Here is a 22,297-nt window from a genome sequence, read left to right on the forward strand (position 1 = left end):
ATATTGACACCATATTAGAATAGCAAAAACATTTCAGCATCTACATATAATGTTTGAAATTTTTAAAATATTCTATGATATTATCTAAAATCATCGTTATATGATAGAAATTTTAATCATCATTCTCTTGATTTTTGTGTCATCCATTTTCTCACAAGTCTGAAATTTTATTTTTTATTTTTAAAATTATATATATTTTATTTATATTATCATATATTATTTATTATATATTTGAACTATATGAATTTTTTTGTAAAATTATTATTTTTATTTACTTATTTTTAATATATATATATATATATATATATATATATATATATATATATATATATATATATATATAATTATAAAAAATTAGAAGACAAAAAGATTGTGAACTTTTGAAATACAGTTCTTCTGTTACATCCATGTGATATAGCCAGCCATCCACTTTTCAGAATACTTGATGAACCAAATTTGATATCTTTTAATGTTCGAAATAGCTAAAAGCCCCCTTTCACCATCATCGATCATTTTTACATCTCGTTTAGTAAACTTAAGTTTAGAGTGATAAATAATAACAAACGAGTTTGTATGTGCCACTTTAATTTTAAATTTTTTTTAGATAATATATATATATATATATATATATATATATATATATATATATATAATCATTATACTCTTATCGATCATCATCATCGACGATCCTTCCTTACTTGCTTGTGTCTCTGTACATTAGTTGATCTGATTAATCATTTTCTTTCACATATGAATCTACGAGGCTCGCTAGTTGTCTCACTTCACCTTCTCCATATGCACAGTGAATGTTATCATTAGTTTTTTTTTTTTCTTCTTTTTTTTCATTGTTAATCCTATTGACCTTCTCCTTGTGTATGCATGATGCCCTTAGGCTTCAATGAATTTGCAAGAACGATGATAAGAGGCGACACATGGAGTAGGAGACGTTGATAATATTATTTTAAAAATAATTATTATTTTTTCCGTTTATTTGACTGGGCTGTTTGATGATGAGATTCCGCAAATCAAGCACTCTACGTTCCATGTGATTAAAAGTTTGGGCCCCGCAGACACTGGTTGTGTACGTGGCTCCTCCTGCATCGACTACGTGTCGCCCCGCGTGCTGGTGAACTAGCGGGTCGTGGACGCTGGGTTCCAACGTTTCAAGAGTCGAGGCGGGGGCCAACGAACCGCAGCCCCACTACTTGAGCTCCAGCGATCTCGACCGCACAAGCATCATCGGACGGAAGTAACCGCCTGTCCTCCCGATTGTTGCTGATTCCGGTCTCAGCCGTTCGCCCACCCACCTATCCAATATAGCGGTCAAAGAACGCTGCGGCGTGACGAAGTCGGTGAGACATGACAGCGTGGCGACGTGTGCGGACTCGTGTGCCCGGGAACAAACCCAATCGCAATCGTGTGCACGGGTCCGAAGCCGGCCGTCGAGTTGCCGCGTTTCCGAATCTCAAAGCGGAGCGATCCATTCCGACGGTGCAGAACCCCCCATGTAAAGAATGGTGAGATCGCGCCTTTCGGCCGTTGAGTTCCCGCGTTTGCAAATCTCAAAGCGGAGCGCTTCAATCCGACGGCGGAGAACCCCCCACGTAAAGGACGGTGCGATCGCGTCTTTCGGCCATTTTGCGAATCTCGAAGAGGAGCGGTCTGCTCCCGACGGCGCAGAAACCCCCACCTCGTTCTCGATAGGCCGCGACCGGCCCCACCCGTCGCCCTCGCACATAGGGTTGTGGATCCGGTGCAACGCCGCCGCCCAACCCGCAACATCGAATTGGAACGGGGCGGTTCATCGCGGCGACGTTGACAAGTAAATGCAGGCCACTTTCCTGGTTCTTCCCTAGGGTTGCAATCTATAATCTCCTGTTTGATCGGTCGATCCACAGGTCCGCCGTTCTTCGTGAATCCTTTTGGTCCCTTGCAAACCCTAGCTGGGTATCCGCCGCTTTCTATTCGGTGAGATAGACTTCGGAGTGGGGTGGAAGAATATATTCTTGTGGCGCTCGATTGAGAGAATTTTGGTTTGTTTTTGAATTGGCGTCGGAGATCGGCCGATCGCGGCCCTATCTGCCCTCTTGCTGCTCCTCTGGTGGGCTGATTGCTCCCTTTGGTGGCGACTCTTGGATCGATGGATTTGGTTACCAGTTGCAGGGTATTGTTAATTTGGTGTCGTCCTCTTTTGCTTTATAATTGCTTGCTGGGACCATTTCTTTTTCTTGAATGCATGTGCCGTCTGATTATGACGTTGTGTTGAGATGATTTTTCTTTTTCATCTATTGGTCTTTTTTCTTAGCTGAGTTTGTGATTGGAAACAAGAATCGTAGGCAAAATTGGGCCTTCGAATGGAATTTTCTGCTAACTCTTTGCTACTACATTGCTGATATTCTGAATATATAATGCATTGGTCTCTAGTTAGCTTCCTAGTAGTTAACTCACGCATTGAACTTAATTTGCTGATTACTATATGCCTTAATCTAATATGGTATGAGAACATCCTAAGCTAATTAGATTATTGTTCTGAAGCATGCATTAGTTATGTTCTTCTTGGGTTAATGTTGATTGTAACTGTTGATTATAGATATGAATTCTTTTAAAAGCAACACGGAAATGTGCCAAACAGGATGATGTTGAACTTTTGCAAGGATATATATAATTTTTTTTAAGTTCATTATATAACTGTGTGGTGAAATTTCCATCTATCCCCCCCATGTTTTTGGATCAGTATAATAGATGGACAATGCTTTCGAGATGTGCCAAAAAAGAGATTCATCATTTCTTCATCCTCGACCTTGGTGTTTGATATTGATACAATCTTTTAGGTATAGGTATTGGCTACCTTTTATGCTATATCTATACCTGTGGCCTACATTAGTACTATAACTATAGTGAAAAGTAGTAGACCTGTTCTAATTCTTATCTGTGTCTGTTGTTGTCTTGGAGCACTTATCTAGGGTTGTTTACGACTTTGTTTTCTATTGACATTTAGCTACAATTTACTCCAGATTATATTTGTTTCATTGCTTGTAAGTGGTAATAGAGAGTAATTGCTTCTGAGTTCTGACATTACTTCATGAACACAGCTTTTATGCATTGCATCAAGGTCGTTTGTAACTGTTTGCTTGTTGCACTAGCTTATCATATATGCATACATAAAAAGGGCAAACCCAGTGCCATTCTTGCTAACTGTGGGGTCTGGGGAGGATAACTTTATACACATGTATGCGTGCATACAGTTTGTAATTTTTGTAAAGTAGCCCTTTTAAGTTCAGGAACCTCATTTAATTATTTTTCTCTGTGAATAGTTTGACCAATTTGATTGTCTAGAAGGCTTTCCTTTTTTGTCCTCTGCATTGATGTCTCTGTCCTTTTACATCAGGATAAGTTGGCATACTTCAGAATAAAAGAGCTTAAGGATGTGCTGACTCAACTAGGTCTTGCAAAGCAAGGAAAGAAGCAGGTCAGCACTTGTTCTTTTCCTTCTAATAAAATATTCTAACAGTTCTTTATTCTCAGAGCTAAAATATGAAATGTTATATGACAATGCCGTAGGGACATGGAATGATGCATTTGGGATAAGTAGGGCATCACAATAATTAAAAGTCAAGCAACTTGCTGCTTTGCCGAGAACTTATTTCTTTTTTTGTGCTTAATTGGTCTTAATTGGCTAGTAATAGTTTTCATTACAGAAAGCGATGCATAACTTTGAAGGTACATAGAAATCATTATAGCTAATTTTTTTGTTTGGTACATCAATGGTTATGTGTTCACATTACTTATTCTATTTATAGCAATTCTTTTGCTGCTTTGACATTGGCATTACTATTCTGTTGTATTGCTTAACTTTTCCTGGAGGACTGTCTGATATCTATTTGGGTAAGAATACTCAATAGTCAATATGACAAGTTTCATGAAAATGTATTGTGCCAGTGGTTCAATTCGTTAATATTTAGCCATCTCATCTTGCATCCTATAGTCATCTTTTCTTTGTGCTTTGATATCTTATGAACTGTTAATTTTGTAGTTCATTTTTAATTTTTTTTTGTTGCTATGCAGGACCTTGTGAATAGGATTTTACAACTACTTTCAGATGAACAAGGTAGTCATGTACACTTTAGTCATGGTAGTTTCATCAGAACAAATAGCATAAATGTGGTGCTACCTACTTTGTCATACTTCTGACTTTCTGAGATAATCTTATTATCATCTAGATGGTCTAGTTATTGTTTAAAATTTTAAATGGTCTTCTCATCCTTAGAGTTGTTTTCTTTGTTCATATATTTGCTATTTATTCTTCAAGAGGGATTGTTATTAAAGCTATTGTCGCTTGAAGTTGTGTACTCAGGCCTTTTAGTTCCTCTTCTTTTTCTTTCAAGAAATGAATGTCCAGTAATTTTCATTGTGTTCAAGTATTCCGTGTTCATTGTTGCCATATGTAACATTTAAGTGTTTTCCTACAACAGTATTCTAAACTTCAATTTCTCATGTATACTCGCTTGAGCATGTCTTAAACTTCAATAAGCTTACAATTTTACGTTCATTTCCCTTTTAGTTCTTAACAATGAGATATAAGACGAGGAGCTGGTGTAACAATTCGTGCTGAAATTCCTCGAACCAGATATAAATAGGAACATGGATTTCTCAGATACTTTGTGTACATGTATTTGCTCGTCCAGCATGTTAGTTCCAAAAATATTGTTCTTTGGTCATACATCATTCTTTTATTGACTAGGCAGTATTCTTTCATATATTTTTGTTGGTTTTTTACGCTCTCACCTCCTCTCAAGTCTTTTTTTTCTTCTTTTTCCCAAGACATCTTTGAAGAGTGTTAACCCTTCTACAGTTCCCAAGTCACAGGTCTGGGGAAAGAAAAATCCTTTCTGGAAAGATGAAGTGGCTAAGATAATTGATGATACTTACAGGTGATCATAATTTTGGTCCTTATCTATGTTGCCTTTCCATTTTAAATATTTTATCAAATGTGCCAAACCATAGAATGACCAACTTGCTAATTAGATGAATAGAAATGACAAATTTCACTTGTTCAAATTACATGTCTTTGTGGATAATGTCTGCAGAAAAATGCAAGTTTCTGGTGCTACAGACTTAGCATCCAAGAGTACTAGCACCACAGATTTCAATCAGGTAAAGCCTAAAGAGGAAATTGATGATTATTGTCTGGAAATGAAGGTTCGCTGCCTCTGTGGGAGCTCACTAACTAGTGATTCAATCATTCAGGTACTGTTGCTCCTTTTGTCTTTTTCAGTACCCTAAAAGTAATCTTCAGCAGCATCATGTTCTTTAATTCATAAGTTACAGAGCCTGTAAACATTCAAATCACTTTCATGATTACGTCATGTTCTTAGTATTTTACTGAATTATTTTTCTGTTTGTGAAGGCTATTGGTTCCATATGAAGTCTGTTCTTCTTTGGGGATGTTGCATGCCTTCTTTTCTTTGTCAGCTGTGTCATAATGTTATGTTGTATCTCCTTGTTTCCAGTGTTATATCTTTTATAACTGTCCATCATTCATGATGGGTTTATTGATCTGATCATCTTTTGCTATTATGAATAACTTAGCAGGGTCCTTATGTTTGTATTATCCTTCGAGTGTTATCTCCATGCACTTATTTTGTATATAATGCTGTTTCTTATCAGTTCTTTCTTTACGATTTCCTTAGTTGTGAATTATAGCATCATAGAAAGTCAAGATCTTGCATTGTTGATTATATATAACCTATTATTGCACTCCTAAAATTATTACACAATATTATATACAAAATTAGTTGACCCTAAACAATGCTTAAAATGTGTTGTTTTTGTTGAGTATGGTTCTGGAATGAGCTTCAATGGTTGTAACGACATACATAGGAAATTAACTTCTGCAGATCCTAAAACTAATACAGTCATCCTTAATTATTTGTTAAGATCAGAATTTTCTGTCTTCGTTTTTATGCTGTCATGACTAATCTATTGGTTATGACTGTGTGATGTAGCAATATCACCGTTTATGTTTTCAGAACATCAGTAAATTTTAACTTCAATTTAATTGTAGTTGTTGATGCATTTTTCTTCACTGACTAATTTTTGTATGAGGAAAATGCTTTACTTTTGAATGCTTGGACTGAGTATGTGGAGCAAATTGCCTATTTCCAACCTTTGCACATCTTGCATCTTTTTTCTAGTTTATCATTGCTTTCTATTTGATGTACTTTGTGTTTTTCTGCTAAATGCATTTTTTTCCCCTTTGAATTGTTTATTATTTTGTGACTATTAGTTATCTACAGAGAATTCTAGGGTTCTAATTTTCTGGTCCGGGTAGGCTGGATAGGTCACAACTTATTTGTTTAACTTTTATGTTCTTTTATATTCTTCATTTAAGAGCCAAAAATCTTTTTTTTGGGACATTGATGACTCCTGTTACTCGGTTGTTTCCCTCAAATGTTCTCTTACTATTTTTCCAGGTATTATTTTATATCATTTTGTTCCCAGCACATGTAATTCTTTGCTGTGATAAACTATTCTTTAGATTTTTATAAATATTCATCTATACAGTTGCATTTGCTGATTACAGTGTGAAGATCCTCGATGTCGAGTGTGGCAGCACATAGGATGTGTTATTATGCCCGAGGGAACTTTAGAGGGTGCTTCACCTGAACTTCCTCCTCGCTTTTATTGTGAAATATGCAGAATCAAGAGGGCTGATCCGTATGTCATGCCTATCTCTCTTCTTATATTACAAGTAGTATGTTCTTAAGCATAAGCTCCATTGTTTTACAATGAATCTCAGCTAGCTTATTTATGAGTGGTTTCAGTCAGTATTGGTATATCTCGACAGTGTACTCCCATCAAGATTCTGATGTTTGTTTTCAGAATGAGCTATACTCTATTTAATATAGATTTGGGATCTGAACATGGTATATCGTGCTATTACCTGCTTAAAAATTGTGTAACACATGATTCTAGTCAGACTCAGTTAGCACTGCCTTTCTTTTGTAAATTAATATGCATGTCTTCATCTATATCATATAGCAAGTTTGGTTGGGCGCATAGTTGTTAGTCAGTACAAGCTTTGATATGTGGTAATTGCTTGAACGTTTATCTGACTGACTCGACATGAATTAGAGAGGTTGATATGATACTGATGAGATTGTCGACATGATTGTCCATGCAAAATTATTTAAAAAGAAAATTGGAGGAGCAAACTGTATTTGATCACTGTAATTTTTTAGTTAAAATGAAACTGAAGCACTAGCTGTAGGAATGAATTATAAAAAGATAAGGCCATTTAGAATTGGCTTGATTAGGATAAGATATTTCAAAAAACTTAGACCACTCATTGATAGCTAAGATAGCACTCTTGTATTTCAGCAAGTTTCTTCTATGAAAGATGTACAAATCTTATTGTCCTATCTGCCCCCCCCTTTTTTTTTTCTTTCTGTACCTTTCACAAGACATTTAATAGATTGTTGATGCTAGTGCCATCCTTGTGAGATACAGGTTCTGGATAACGATAGGGCATCCATTGCTTCCTATAAAGTTGACATCCTCTGGAGTCACTGCTGATGGGTGAGTACTCTGTTAGAAATCACTTTGCATATACATATATTCATGAATTAAAAAAAAGTCATAAACACTTGATCATTTGACTTTAGAAAAGAATAATGCTCGAATGTGAACTGTCTCAAGATGTCATCTTTGCTTGAATTTTGGAATTTAGGTTTTAAACTTCTTATCATATGCCTTTGAACATTGCATGTTCTAGAGTAGTGATTTGTAAGATGGAAAGTTGACTTTATTGTATATCCAGCAACCCAAATTGATTCCCTCTTTTATCGATGTGATATTCTCTTGCTTATAGTAAGTTCTATCTGAGAATATTTTTTTGAAGTCGGATCCTCTTCTCTCCACACGCCCCCGCCCCCCGCCGCCACCGGCCGCCCTGCTCTCTCTCTCTGAGAGTTCATGCTTTACCTTTTTGTTGTTGAATTCATGAATGTGACTATATATCTAGGCGAGTCAATTTATTGGTCACTCTTTGCTACAGTAATATATAGATAAGTTAACTAGAAAATTGGAACAAAAAAGACAATCACATGAACTTATTAAATCGCTACTGTTCAATGTCCTTTGTCAGATTGCCAATGAATGGTTTTCTTCCTCAGGAATGGTTCAAATCAACCCTCATTTCTCTTTCCATCTATTCTTCTTATATTCTGTATTCATGATCATAAACATGTTTGGTTACTATTCTACTTTGAGGTGGTGGGGTGCCTGTATATTTTGCTTTATTGGGTCAGCAACCTTTACAATTAGGTGCCCCAAAACAATTGAGTCTCGTCTGAATGATCTGTTGATTACTTATGACATTTTCCTTTCTTCTTTCAATTTCTAAAAGCTTATGAGTTACCAATGTTGTAAGACGTTTCTGGTTACATGTGTAAGTACCACATATGGATTGTGGAAGAAAAGAAGGCTACCAGGCAAAGGACATAATCTCATAAGTAATGAACCATTATGCGTATTTTATAGAACTCCAGCCAAAAACTGCTCAAATTTTATTAAATTTTGATAATATTGGAAGAGTAAGGAAGTGTGAATTCTGAATATCTAACTTGACTGCAGAGCTGCAGCTAATAATAGTGTTACTATGTGAGGAATACAAGATTTGGTATAAATCTCATTATGAATTTTGAAGGTTTAATAAACTAGAGTACTTTTATAAGTGTGTTCTTTTTTGTGATTGTCTATCAATTTATGCAAGAAATTTATATTTGTGTTGTAATCTTTTTATGACTATGCTGTGTTTTACACAAATTTTATTACTGATCAGCTGATTTTGCAGAAGTGATGGTTTTTTCGTGGTTCATGTTAATCTCCGTATACCTCTCTATCCTTTTGTCGATTACATTGTTATGTTTTTTGCTTCTAATTTTTTCAGTACAAGCACATCACAAAATGTGGAAAGGACATTTCAATTGTCAAGAGCACATAGAGAATCGTTACAGAGAGCTGAATATGATCTCCAGGTTGGCTTCTGTTCTCGTTTTTCTTAATCACTGGTTTTTGGAGTTTGAGTCTTTGCAAATGTGACTCTACCAGTTGGTTCATATGTACTGTCGTGGTTAAGAAGACCAAATGTTCAAATTAGAGTCCAACAGGATATGTCTTGGTGTCATAGTAAGATTGTTCCTTTGTGAACTAGGTGATCAGGATTTGAGCTGTTCAAACAACCTCCTTGCAGGGGTAAGCTTGCATATATGACCCCCCTTGGTATGTGCCAGCTGGAACCACATGATGGTGCATATGCCTGTTATTGACACATGCCAGTGGGTTTTTTGCACTAATAAGAACTAACATGTTCCATCTTTGCTTGCATTTACATGAAGTAATCTGTGACAGATTTATGACTCGTTTCTTCAATGAGGCTGATTATTCGCAACTTAGCTGCGACTCACTACTGATGCTTAATTGTAAATGGAGAACTTTTAATCAGCATCTTATCATGTGCATATAGTTATGACTTAGAGAGAAAACATTATGAAATAATTATATCAAAATCACCGTCGAATCTTGAATTGATTGTTGCAACGTCCCTTAAAAAACGGTTTCCTGAGATCCTCCATTATAAGAATCATGGCACAGGACATGTCAAGTATTCACATAGCTGGAAAAGGTAAAGTGACAGCAATTGGTCCCTCGTATATGGCAAGAGAAGCATTTGAAGGACCTCTAGCATATCAACCTAATTTCTTAATTTTTTGTACTTGCAGAAGCTAATCCATAATTACAAGATTATGACAACAGTGAGTTGCCGGAATAATGTAATAACACATTTAATGCTTTACAGCTGTTAGCATATTTTTTATCACTAAATATATATGTTAATCAGTTTAGAAAAATGTGTTTGGATATATACCTTTCAAGATGTCATCTGTACACACTTGAAAATTCCAACAGTTTTCAGTCTTCTAAACATGTTGCATTGAGATATTTTTTTATTGTTCTGTTATTTGAATTCACACTTTAATTTGTGGTTTATCTTCCTCTTCTTCACTTTCACCTGGCCACCATCCAGTGCTCCAGCTTCTATATCCTCCCATTTATCATCATAATCTCCGCTACTAGTACTTGATCATAAATTTCTTTGCCATCACTACTAGGTTCACATCCATCCTCTGCTTTTGTTACTACCACCCTGCTTGTGACACAACTGTCTTCTACCATCACCACCATGTTACCTTCGCTACCACCACCATCACCACCATTGTTATCATCATCATTACCTTCATTGCCACCACTATTGCATTTCCTGCTAGCCATGAAGACCACCCCAAGTATCCCTACCACTACCACCTTTTGTCGCCATCATGACCGTGGACTCCATGATCACCACTTGATGGTCAATATGGAGGAAGAAGAGGCTATGGTGGACAATGAGTTTAATGGTGTGATGTTTTGCAGGTTTGGTGTCTACTACTCAATGATAAGGTTCCATTTAGAATGCAATGGCCACAATTTGCAGAGCTGCAAGTCAACGGTATGGAAGAAATTTGCCCTTACATCAGTTGGTGGAATATGTCATGATTTTGTTGTTGATGTATCATTGTGTTTGAACATTCTTGGTCCCTCATTTACCCCTAAGTTATTGCTTCTTTGACCTTCAGGATTTTGTTCATTGTGTAAGACTTGCACTGTGACCTAGTGACTATGAAGCATAAGTAACAACTAGTGTGACTGCTGAAAAAGCAGATTAATAACATGTTTGTAGGATGGTGACTAATATGGGCATGTTATATGTGTCTACATTCAAGTCGCAGATTGATTTGCTTGATCAGACTGATGTTTCCATTTCCTGCAGGAGATGCAGTCCGAGTGGTTACGAGACAAGGGTCACAGTTGTTGGGTATAAATGGTCGGGATGATGGTCCTGTGGTCAGTCTCTTTGTTCCTTGAGAGGCTCATAGTACTTGTTACAAATTATAGATGCTTTGATCTTAACTTGTAGTAAATGTAAATTTATTTTCCTTAAATCAATAATTTCATGTGTAAATGTGATGTAATTTCTCATGTATGGAATGGCAAGCCATGAAGAATCTGGTGGAATGCATAGGTGTTAATTGCCTTGGTTATCTGAGGCCATGGATGTAATCTAAGGCCCAGGTGATAGTCTAGGTGCCTAGGTATCAGCCCAATCAGTAAATTTATTGAAATTATATATTTTAAAACCACTACTAATATTTTGCAATTCCATGTGCCTTAAATGTTGTTGGATGAAGTTTTGCAATTGCACAACACAGGACCTTTTAGATCATCATTTGTGTATATGCAAATTTGTAACACCAGTTTATGTGCATATGATGGTCTTCATTTGCATAGCCTAAGCATCCTAAGGCTAGTTTGGTGCATAGACTGTAGGCCAGGCTTTTTGGAGACAACCTATAACAAAATGGTGGAAATACATTATTAATTCCTAGCAGAGAACTACTCATGGTTTTTCAAATTAGGACCTAGTTCTTTAAATTGCTTTTTAAGCAACTTGTAACTCCCTGTATATCTATACGTTGACCTGGTTGTCCACCTATCATTTGGTTGCTTTATTCAGGTCACCACATGCAGCAAGGAAGGAATTAACAAAATTTGTTTATCATGGCATGATGCTCGAGCATTCTGTCTTGGAATCAGGCTTGCAAAAAGGCGGTCAATACAACAGGTAATTTGTCTAATAATTTGACTTTGTTCCCCATGACAGTTCTCAAATAATCAGTTAACTGAGATGCCCGTTAGATTATTTATTTATATTACGTGTGGAAATATCATTATGTGCTGTTAGTATGAGCTATTGTGCCTAATTATATTATTTTGCCTTCTTTGTATATGTTCTATTTGTTTGATTGTCTTCTTTTATTTGGATCCAATATTTTGGACTCTTGTGGCTTGTTAGCTGGTAAGAGGGAATATGACTGTTAACCTGGCTCCAGTTTTGAGTCATTTATTTTTCTGAAATATTGGTTAATGATTAATCTACATGATAAAATTGGTGTGCGGCTTAGTTAATGTAGAAGAATTTCATGGCAACTTACCCTGCATTGCACCAACCAGTGTTTGATGTTTCGCCTGGACCGGTACAAAACGGGAAGTGCATACTTCATGTGGACTGCCATTGTCTTGGGCAGTCCGATCCGAACCTTAAAAAGGAAAATTTTAAGAACATAATTTATGTGAGCCCTCTTTGCCCCGAATGGGAGTCCTTTCCATTTTTCCTCGTGCAGCCACCAGTTGCTCATCATGCACCATCGATAGGTATGCTTTCTCCTCCTCTTTCTCCTTCTGTTATCCTCCTCTTCCTCTTCCTCTTCCTCTTTCTCCACTGTCTCCTCTTCTTTCTCTTCCTTCCGTCCTCTTTCCTTCCTCCTTTTTCCTCCTCCTCCATTGCCCTTTCCTCTTCTCTTTCTTCTTCTTATTCAAAAGATAGTACCTACTGGTGTATTGGACTACTGGTATACCGCTACCAACTGGTATGTACCAGTCCAGCTAGCGACCATGAAACTGTGGTCCATGGTGCCAATTATTATTATGGGTTTAATTTATCACAGCATGTATTATGCTCACAGTTGACAGGTTTTTACAAACAAGTTGTTAAGATGTGATAGTATTTTGACTTCTGAAGTTTCTGTGATAGTATTTTGATTTCTGAAGTTTCTTAAGTTTCATTCTTTCTTGGATCCTATCAGGACTTGTGGCATTCTTTTTCGTATTCTTCTTAATTCATAACAGGTTTTAGAATCTTATGACAAAATGGGAACCTGTTTATTAGATACATCAAGGAATGATAAAATATGAAGTTGGACAGGCATCACTAATAATAAGCATGATCCTCTCGAAGCTAACTGATGGTTTCTTTTTTATCCCAAAACGCAGTGTTGAGGAAGACCACTTAGTTTGGATTGCATCTCTGTGGGTAGTGTTGGTTGATTCATTATTTTGCGTTACAATACATATTGAATTAGTTAACTGGGTTGCTTGCTGCATTAGATAAGTTGTTTTGATCTTACTAAATAATTAGTTTTATATATAAAATTGGGTCAATAGAAGCAATAGTCGAAGATCTGAAACCTATGAATTGTTTATTGTTTGTATTGTTTTGGTGCTTTGTTGTTTTAAGAAGTTGTCCCCTTTCTGGATGACTCTGGAGTAGAAAATTTCTACCGATTTTATTATTTTTAGTTGTTTTATATCTAATAAAATTGAATGACATCGACGAGGTGAAACTTCAATGTAGGAATTTAGGAGTTCTGGATCACATGCAAAAGTTAATCTGATAAGAAAAAAATAATGGAAAATTGGATTAGAAATCTTTTTAAGTGGATTAACTGCCTGAAATTATCTTCATTTCCCATACAGTTTAAATTACTTATGGCTTTTTGTTATGGACAAGTTTGATAGTTGTTGTTTTGGAACGTCTTGCATGAATGATTACTTCTATCCAAGGTAGGCAATACTGAATAATACCGCCCGGTACGTGTGGTACATACCGGTCCGACGGTACACCGGTACGCGGATCGCCCGTTACCGAGCAGAACGAATAATAATAATAAAATTATATATATATATATATATATATATATATTAAAAAAAAGGCTCGGCGACATCGCCCCGCGTGGGGAAGGTAAAGGCGACGTCGTCGAGGCGATGCGACGTCGGCTTTTAAATAAATAAAAATATATATAAATATATATATAATCTTTTATAATATATATATTAATATATATATATATATATATATATACCGCCTGCGAGTTATATATATATATATATATATATATATATATCCGAACGGTATACCGTACCGTACCGAACGAACGTCGAAACGCCGGTACGATACAGTATTTCGAACCTTGCTTCTATCTATAAGCCATATGCTAAGCCTTGAAATTTAATGATCATGCGGTAGATACTATCGAATGTTATTAGGGACTTCCAATTAAAATGCATTTCATTGTGATCTATTCCTATTTTCTGATAGTTTGCAAGGAAAAGAAAACTTGCACAATTGTTTCGCATAATTGAAGTGTTCTAGTTATGTTCGGTACTGAGATAATTACTATTTAATGTGTTTTTTGAGCATCTGATCCTATTTGTTTGAAATTGTTACTTATTTTTTAATGTAGATAGTTTGTTACTTATTTGATTTGATTGGCTCTTTCTTTATGGGACCTATTTTTTGTTTCTAGGTTCTTGGTTTGGTTCCAAAGGAAGGAGATGGTGAGCGCTTTGAAGATGCTCTTGCTCGTGTTTGTCGCTGCATTGGTGGTGGAGCTGCTACAGAAAATGCTGACAGTGATAGTGATTTAGAAGTGGTAGCTGATTCTGTCACAATCAGTCTTCGTTGTCCTGTAAGTGGAAGTGTACAAATAGTGCTCATAGTGTCATGTATAAGACTAGTTGACTGAGGCACGAGTATTAGTAACTTGCTGCATCCTTGTGTTTCGAGACCAATAGACATCATGCCTGTCTTTAAACAAAAAATCATTTGAATTTCTTTGCACTTACATACAGGAAGTTCATTTTGGATATATTGGTCACTGAACTTCCGTTGTTTCATGTTGCAAAAAAAGATTGTCTTTTTGGCCTGGGGTTTTGCACCTAGCTGTGTTGAGCCTTGCTGGCTCTTCTCTACTTTGGTTAGGTCAGGCTAATTTTTGGTCAGATTTGACCAGCATAGGTTTGTGCTAACTGCTAACCATATCATGCTGAGCCATATTGTACCCAACAAAATGCTGAAATAGCTCATCTCACTGATTTTAAAATTTTAAATATGCAGAAGTTCACTTCCTCTCCTTTTGATTTGCAGATGAGTGGTTCTCGGATGAGGATAGCCGGCAGGTTTAAGCCTTGTGTTCATATGGGGTGCTTCGATCTACAAACTTTCTTGGAACTTAATCAGCGTTCTCGGAAGGTTGTACTTCTGAACAATTGCATCTTACTCTTTTTTTCTTTTCTGCACTAAGAAATATGTTTACCTCATGCAGTGGCAATGTCCTATATGTCTCAAGAACTATTCCCTTGAAAACATCATTGTTGACCCATATTTCAATTGCATTACTTCCTTGGTAGGTACTTTTGTCAATCCTTCAAGTTTCAGTTGGTTTAATAGTGTGACTACTGAACGCTTCTTTTCATTTTGGTGATACAGTTGCAAAATTGTGGAGAAGATGTAAATGAGATTGATGTGAAACCTGATGGTTGTTGGCGTGTTAGGAATGAAAATGAATTTAACGATCTTTCTAAATGGCATATGCCTGATGGTTCCCTTTGTGTCAACACATGTACAGAGGTGAAACCTGACTTGGAGAAACTAAAGCAGATTAAGCAGGAAGATACTTCAGAGGTGCATAGAAGTTTGAAACTGAAGCGAAACCGGAAGGGATTATGGGAATTTAGTAAACCTGACAGCACGAGGCTTCAATCATCTCAGAATCATGACTTCAACAAGCTTGAAGATCATTGTGAATTCATGCCTATGAGCAGTAGTGCATCTGGTAGTTATAGAGATGTGGAAGATCTAATTGTCAATCAAGAGGCTGCAGGGTGTTCTGGTTTATCTTTGAACCGTCGCCATGAGCCTAGTTCTCCAGGTCTAAATATTGAGTCAACATATGCTGTTGGGAATACATTTCATTCATCACCACGGAATAGTCCAGATGTTATTGTCCTCAGTGATTCTGATGAAGATAATCCGTCACTAATTTCTCCTGAAACAACTTATGATACTCGTGCAATTGTTGATAGTGAAATTCCTTTTCCCAGCCCTCCGAGAGGTTCAGAGGGATTCCCTGAATCCACTGCTCTTGGGATGAGAACTTCTGGCTCCATTTTGTTGGACAATAATACTGATGACTTTGCCATGCCACTATGGCATATACATGCGAGCCCTCAGGCAGGCCCTGGCTTCCAGCTATTTGGAGCAAATGCTGAAGTGCAAGATCCTTTAGTTGATTCAGATAATTCCCTTGGCTGTGTACTAACTGATGTCTATGGCTTAGCATCCAATGTTGGTTTAGGAGACACTTCAAGAATGCAAAATCGTTCTACTTGCCATTCGAGTACTGGATTACATGAAAGCTTGGTTGATAATCCACTGCCGTTTTGCAGTGATGATCCATCTCTGCAAATTTTTCTTCCCAGTCAACCAACTGGAATTCCTTTGCAGGATGACTTGGATGACCGCCCTGAAGTGCCAAATGGGGTCACTTCTGATGATTGGATATCACTCACCCTTGCCGGTGGTGATGGTGGATCTGCCCCTTCTACTAGACCGAGGTCAGGGCAGCAACACACACCAAAGGAGAGTAGGATGGAACCATTGGATGGAGCTGGTTTGTACCTAGTCGATAAAACAGTCACATTCTTTTCTTGATGCTGCATCAATCTGTTTTAGGTCATTGGCTTGGAAATAATTTAAACTTCAAATTTATGTCTTACCTAGAGGTTCTATATAGTACCCAACAAGATCTGATGGCCCAACCTCTTTTTTTCCCACATGAATAGCTTTTGGATGATATGATATTTAAAGAACTTAGTTTGGTTGTAACTAGAATACCTATAAATCTGAATACATGTGGTATTTCATTTTTATTAAATATAAAGTATGTCCTGATGTTAAAAATGTGATGGAGAATGTACCAATGGGATCATGTCTTTTGGAGTCTAATTTCTGTTGATGTGGCATGTAAGTGCCCTGTTCCTGCTGGTCTGATGCCAATGTATGCCATATCAGCATCATACAGGCACCATGTAGCACAGTGTCTATATGATGCTCAGCAGGTGCCAGTGCTGCACATTTAGGGTCTATATGGACCTATCAGTCGCATCCAATACCAACACTAGACACACTAATATTCCCATTCCATTTCTTTTTTGTTTAATTTTATTTTTTATTCAACACTGTCAATGTTGTCTAGGTTGCTAGTTTATACTACCAGACTCCCAGGCTTCCATATTCCAATCTTTTTGCTTTTGTATCTGAGATTCATCTCATTGTTCTTTCATTTGTCATTATCTTGTGATTGCTCTTCCCTTTATGATTATTTTATTTCTTGCATGAATTATCAATTGCTTTGTTGTTATAGTAAAGTTTGCTTCTCACCATGTGGATGCAGCTTCTTTACTCCTGAGCATGAATGATAATAGAGCGGATAAAGTAAATTCAAAGAATAAAAGGTCTGATCATCCTTTCTCACATCCCCGGCAGCGACGGTCCGCTAGGCCTCGATTGCATCTGTCAATAAATACAGACTCTGATTAATCATCTAATGGAGAATTAGCTCATAGAATTTTTCTTAAGACTAGGAGGTGGTTTTCCACCTTGGTGATTGCATGATATTCGAGGATTCTTTTTCAATCACAAAGCGATTACTGGCTACATTTATCTTGCTGTGAGGCAGAAAAGTCAATGTTCCTAATCTCAGGGGCAAGTGGCTTGAATATGTCAGCAGAAATCCCGATCATTGTTAAGCTTCCTGCCTGCTGGTGAGACAACTTTCAAGGCGTTTGCTTGAATTATTTATTTATTTATTCTTGTGTTAATTAATTTCTAATTATTCCATATTGACTGGATTTTTGTGTAACTTTGTTTTGGTTTTTCTGAATTGCAGACATAATGTGGTTGCAATCAGCAAGTTGTACAATGGGGTTCTGCGGCAGGCCATTCCAAAGTTGTAAAGCCAAAGTATGATTGGTGTGCATATCGTACTCGATTTGCTTGATCTGGATTTTTGTGCTTATCAATTCTGATGGCTATTAAAAGAATGCTGCATTAGCTTTTAGAAATTGCAGGACACAAATGCCAATTGAATTGGTGGAATGAAAGGCTTTATGATAGTTGGTCTTCCTGTACATGTTGGGATTTTCTCTACCTCATCAGCATATAGATTTGTATAATTCTGATATTCTCAATATAATTCTTATTTTCAAAGTCATGTGGATCTTCATCTTGTTGCCTCTGCCTGTCCTGATCAGTTCGAAGCCTACTTCACTTAAAAGCTTGCTTACTTCTGTGTATATGTTGCTTTTTTGTCATATTCGCACGGATTTCTATACACCCTTGCTCTTATGTTAAAACTAGGTAACTTTGTGCTTTCACATCTTTGTCTGTCTTGTTTAGGCGACGTTATTCCCTGACAAGTGCCTAATTGCTTGCATATTGTGTCAGAGTCAGAGGTTTTGGCCGACATTTGTTACATGCAGCATGTTTATTTAGGCTTTGGATCGGAAGGTACTTGTAAACCTCATTAGTCGTCATACATATTCGTTGCAGCATATTTTTTTAGGCTTTGGATCGGAAGCTACTTGTAATCCTCATTGGAGAGCTTGTAGAGTTGCCTCCGCTTGTTTTAGCCTGTAGCTCACTGTCTGGTCACGCTTTTTTGATCTTACAACATAACATCTCAAAACTAAACTGGTGCTTCTTTACCAATGTACTTTGTTGTCCCTTGATATATAGATCTAGGATTCATACCCTCCTTATCAGGGAAATCTTTACGGATCCGAACGAGGATCTGTTTTGGGTCCATACCCGAAGGAATGTAGACAGACAGATTCCCTTGCAAACGTGTTGACGAATTGGTTTCACGTCGGATCCGCTTAGTCCAATCCGATTAGTTACTTGAGATCCGGTTAGCTATTTAGGTAGGTCCGTACCCAAAATTTCCAGTAAAGATCATGTACAGTTATCATTGTTTGCCAATTTCTTATATGATGATGCAGGAATAATTTATGTTGTATTTTGCTGATTTCTCTTAATGCTTTCAGGAACTAATCATGAGTTTATTATTGATGGAAACTTGTTTTAGTTGACTAGTCATATTTGTGGCTTAATGCTTTTACTAATTTTTTTTTGGAAATGGGTGTGAAGTTGTTAAATTCATATCTTGGCTTAAAAAGATATTATTGCTCGTTTGCACTTTTGAATATTAGGCTAGAAATGTGTAAGCATCAGATAATAGAAAGAAAATATATTGACGAAGCTTAAAATGGAAGAAGAGGAGGTATGCATCGCCGTTCGATGGGTATAAGACACGTCAAGACCGAAGCCGAAGCGACCGAGGTCCCATGGCGTCGTTATCCCTCTCGACCACGCGCCTCCTCTTCCTACGCCGCTCGCCGCCGCCGCAGCAGCAGCAGCTCCCCTGCCCGAGCCATGGACTCGCTGCCCCTGTCACCTGCGGCCCCCGCGACAACCGCGGGAAGCTCCTCCGTGGCCGGACCCTCAGCACGGAGGCCATCCTGGCCGTCCAGGCCCTCAAGCGCGCCGCGGCCGCGGGCGACGAGGCCAGGGTCCACCGCATCATCTCCGTCGACCTGGGTCGCCTCATCAAGGCCGACCTCCTTGCGGCACTCGCGGAACTGCAGCGCCAGAACGAGTGGGGCCTCGCCTCGAAGGCCTTCGCGGCCGCCCGCCGGGAGCCGTGGTACCGGACTGACCTCGCCCTCTACGCCGAGATGGTGTCCAGCTTGGCAAGGTGCGGTGCGTCGGATGAAATCGATGCCCTGGTGGCCTGTCTCCTTGAGGATGAGGAGGGATGGATCTCCTCTGAGAATACCAAGGAGATTTCTCGGTTCGTTAGGGCTTTGATGGCGGCTGAAAAGGCGAAGCTTGTGAGAGATGTTTACGGGAATTTGAAGAGCGGGGGATTCGAGCCGGACGAGTTCTTGTTTAAGTTTCTGATAAGAGGGTTGAGGAGATTGGGGGAGGATGCTGCTGCTGAAGAGGTGGAGAGAGATTTTGAGGTGTGGTACGAGTGTGGAAGTTTGCCCATGGAGCCGCTGCCTGTTTGATGAAATGCTTGAACGAACATTAAATAGGTCAGTTTCTTTCGTGAATCCTACACATAGTAGAGTTGTCTGTCTTTCTTCAATTCGATAATGCACCAGTGTTCTGTTATACCAAAATTAAAATTGGCTGAGTAGAGACTGAAATATGATAGAATTTTTTCTCCAAAAAAATGTCTTAAGTAATTATCTATATAAATTTGGAAGTAGAGATAGTCAAGACTTATCGCATGGTAAGTGAGAACATGATATGCCTATTTGTACATAATGTTAATATTGGTTTTGGAAGCAGAACTGCAAATATGTACTAATCTGAAAGTAACACTAATTCTCTATCTAATTGTTAATCTTGTACATGTCAAAGAATTATCTGTACAGTACTTTATTTCTTTATGCATGTGAAAACTTCATTCAATTAAATGGATAAACATATTGTATTTTCCCCAACCTTTTTGAAAACAATTGGTGGGTAAATTATTATTATTATTATAATTAGGATATGCAAATTTGGCACTCTGAAAAAAAAAAAAATCTTTGCAATCTGGACATGATAATTGTGGCCACAAGTTTCTGCAGATGCAACCAAACACAATAAGCTCCATGGAGCAGCTCCTACTTTGGAAAACTACAAGTATAGGGATTACTTGCTTTGGTACAAAATTTTAATGTTTATACCTGTTACACATTATTATAAATGTTCCTGAATTTATATTGTATAATTAGATTTTTTTACTGTTGTCAGGAGATTATATACATGAACTAGTGGGATGCCTTGGAAGATGATTATCTAATAGATTCCACCTCATAATGAAGAGGATCATGGAGCACAGGTTTCTGCATCTTCTTGTCCTATAATTTGTTTTCCATTTCTCTTATTCTATATGCCCACAATACATCCCAACATTTTAGCATCAGCTTGTAGTTTATTGTTTGTCATTATGTTCACCCAGTGATATTTATATATGTGTGTATGGTTAATATTGATGATAAGTTAAAAAAATAAAATATATAGCTCTCTCCATGATATGTAGTACTGAATGGTACTGCCCGGTACAGGCGGTATATACCGGTACCGAACAGAACATGCTACAATGCTATAGTATTATACCGTAGCAGTGCTACAGTAAAAAATATATAAAATTGTTCGGTATACCATGATGTACCGCTCGGTACGTTGGTACCGTACTGTATCGAGCGGTATGGTATTGCATACCTTGGTTCTCTCAATATTTACATCATTATAATATATATGTAAATTTTTAAGTGTTAATATCAATTAGAATTTCAAATAACAATCGATTTAAAATTAATTAATGGTTTTTTTTTGTTGCAAAAGGTAAATGATGAGATTCGAGGTAAGATATTTTGATAAAATATTGATTTTTACCAGCTAATTAGATTTGTTTTTATTAAAGCACATATAAATGCTTTGGAGTTTTGTAAGAATACAATCGAAATCAGCGTATTGTTTGTTATTCGCTGATCCAATATATTCGAATCTCCTGCCCTTAACTTCCCTTCCCATCCCATTTCCATCCCGATCCCCCATCACAACCTCTCCCTCTCCCATCTCCCTCCCTCGCCATGAACTCTCATCTCAATCCCTTCCTCGGTATGCGCATCTCTCGCCCTCTCCTTCACTAACGAATTTGTCGAGATCCTCGCGCTCGATCTCCGCCGATCCAGCAAATGTTTTAGGCAGTCACGGAAATGGGGCGAATTCTTCCACCGGAGAAGATGGCGGTGGTGTCATCCATCCAGGCACACCCAAGAAAGTAGCACGGCGGCGAGTTCTCTTAAGGAAGTACATGATTCTTTCTTTTGGAAACTGATTTCTAATATTTTCTTTCATACTGCCAGCAAAATGGGCATCGTTTCATTCACGTGGGTGATAGGGAAATAGCTTATAACTGGCCACTTTGGACCTTTACCCACATGAGCAGAGGGTGACATATGTCTTCTCATTCTGCCTTAGATGTTACGTGACGATCACATGTCGAACTCCCTATCATTTGTCCTTCCCCGTCGGTGTCACCAAGGAGTGCTTTGAGGCTCTCACGAGAGAGATCCGAAGTGCGACGTCTAATTCATCCGACATATCCAACTTATTTCTCTTCAATTAGTTCTCTCACTTCACTCAATAGGCGAATGATGACAGAGTTAAGGAGCACTCGTGTCTTGAATTGTTGACCCCCATCCCTCTGTAAAGGGTTAATTCCTCGTCGAGAGGGATAGCTTATAATTGGCCACTTTGAACCTTTACCCATATGAGCAGATAGGAAGACGGTGACATGTCTTCTCATTCTGCCTTAGATATTACGTGACGATCACATGTCGAATAACGATTAATTGATGGTGTACTCCCTATCATTTGTCCTCTCCCTCGGTCGCTGTCGCCAAGGCGTGCTTCGAGGCTCTCACTAGAGAGATCCAAAGTGCAACGTCTAATTCATCC

General features: G+C 37.8%; 2 protein-coding genes across 6 annotated transcripts; both read left to right on the forward strand.

Annotated features, from left to right (window-relative positions):
* The first annotated feature begins 1,673 nt into the window (after nt 1-1,673).
* LOC135592482 (E3 SUMO-protein ligase SIZ1-like) lies at nt 1,674-17,986 on the forward strand. Its single transcript, XM_065081959.1, has 18 exons — nt 1,674-1,822; nt 1,899-2,164; nt 3,389-3,469; nt 4,066-4,108; nt 4,853-4,931; nt 5,088-5,247; nt 6,584-6,717; nt 7,510-7,578; nt 8,951-9,038; nt 10,474-10,549; nt 10,871-10,944; nt 11,615-11,722; nt 14,244-14,405; nt 14,864-14,968; nt 15,042-15,122; nt 15,206-16,388; nt 17,172-17,541; nt 17,667-17,986. Exons 2-17 carry the CDS (start codon nt 2,141-2,143, stop codon nt 17,315-17,317), a joined length of 2,613 nt encoding a protein of 870 aa, XP_064938031.1. The 5' UTR covers nt 1,674-1,822; nt 1,899-2,140; the 3' UTR covers nt 17,318-17,541; nt 17,667-17,986.
* Nucleotides 17,987-19,038: 1,052 nt separating this feature from the next.
* LOC103996937 (protein THYLAKOID ASSEMBLY 8, chloroplastic) lies at nt 19,039-20,863 on the forward strand. Of its 5 annotated transcripts, none has more exons than XR_010479078.1 (3): nt 19,039-19,875; nt 20,410-20,494; nt 20,566-20,863. XR_010479078.1 is itself a non-coding variant. In XM_009418006.3 (2 exons), the coding sequence occupies exon 1, from the start codon at nt 19,123-19,125 to the stop codon at nt 19,846-19,848; it is 726 nt and encodes a 241-aa protein (XP_009416281.2). In that variant the 5' UTR covers nt 19,042-19,122; the 3' UTR covers nt 19,849-19,875; nt 20,585-20,863. The 5 variants fall into 5 exon arrangements, 1 of the variants encoding a protein (XP_009416281.2); XR_010479076.1 differs by having other exon boundaries at nt 20,585-20,863; XR_010479077.1 differs by having other exon boundaries at nt 20,419-20,494.
* The last annotated feature ends 1,434 nt before the right edge of the window (nt 20,864-22,297 follow it).

The sequence above is a fragment of the Musa acuminata genome, chromosome BXJ1-9 (genome assembly GCF_036884655.1).
Source record: "Musa acuminata AAA Group cultivar baxijiao chromosome BXJ1-9, Cavendish_Baxijiao_AAA, whole genome shotgun sequence".
Taxonomy (NCBI): Eukaryota; Viridiplantae; Streptophyta; class Magnoliopsida; order Zingiberales; family Musaceae; genus Musa; species Musa acuminata.

Bases quoted from the DNA above. Each gene is read 5' to 3' on its own strand.
- LOC103996937 (XM_009418006.3), top strand. From the start codon at position 19,123: ATGGCGTCGTTATCCCTCTCGACCACGCGCCTCCTCTTCCTACGCCGC.
- LOC135592482 (XM_065081959.1), top strand. From the start codon at position 2,141: ATGGATTTGGTTACCAGTTGCAGG. The intron at 9,039-10,473 runs GTTGGCTTCTGT...GATGTTTTGCAG, and splicing joins GAGCTGAATATGATCTCCAG to GTTTGGTGTCTACTACTCAA. The intron at 10,550-10,870 runs GTATGGAAGAAA...CATTTCCTGCAG, and splicing joins TGCAGAGCTGCAAGTCAACG to GAGATGCAGTCCGAGTGGTT.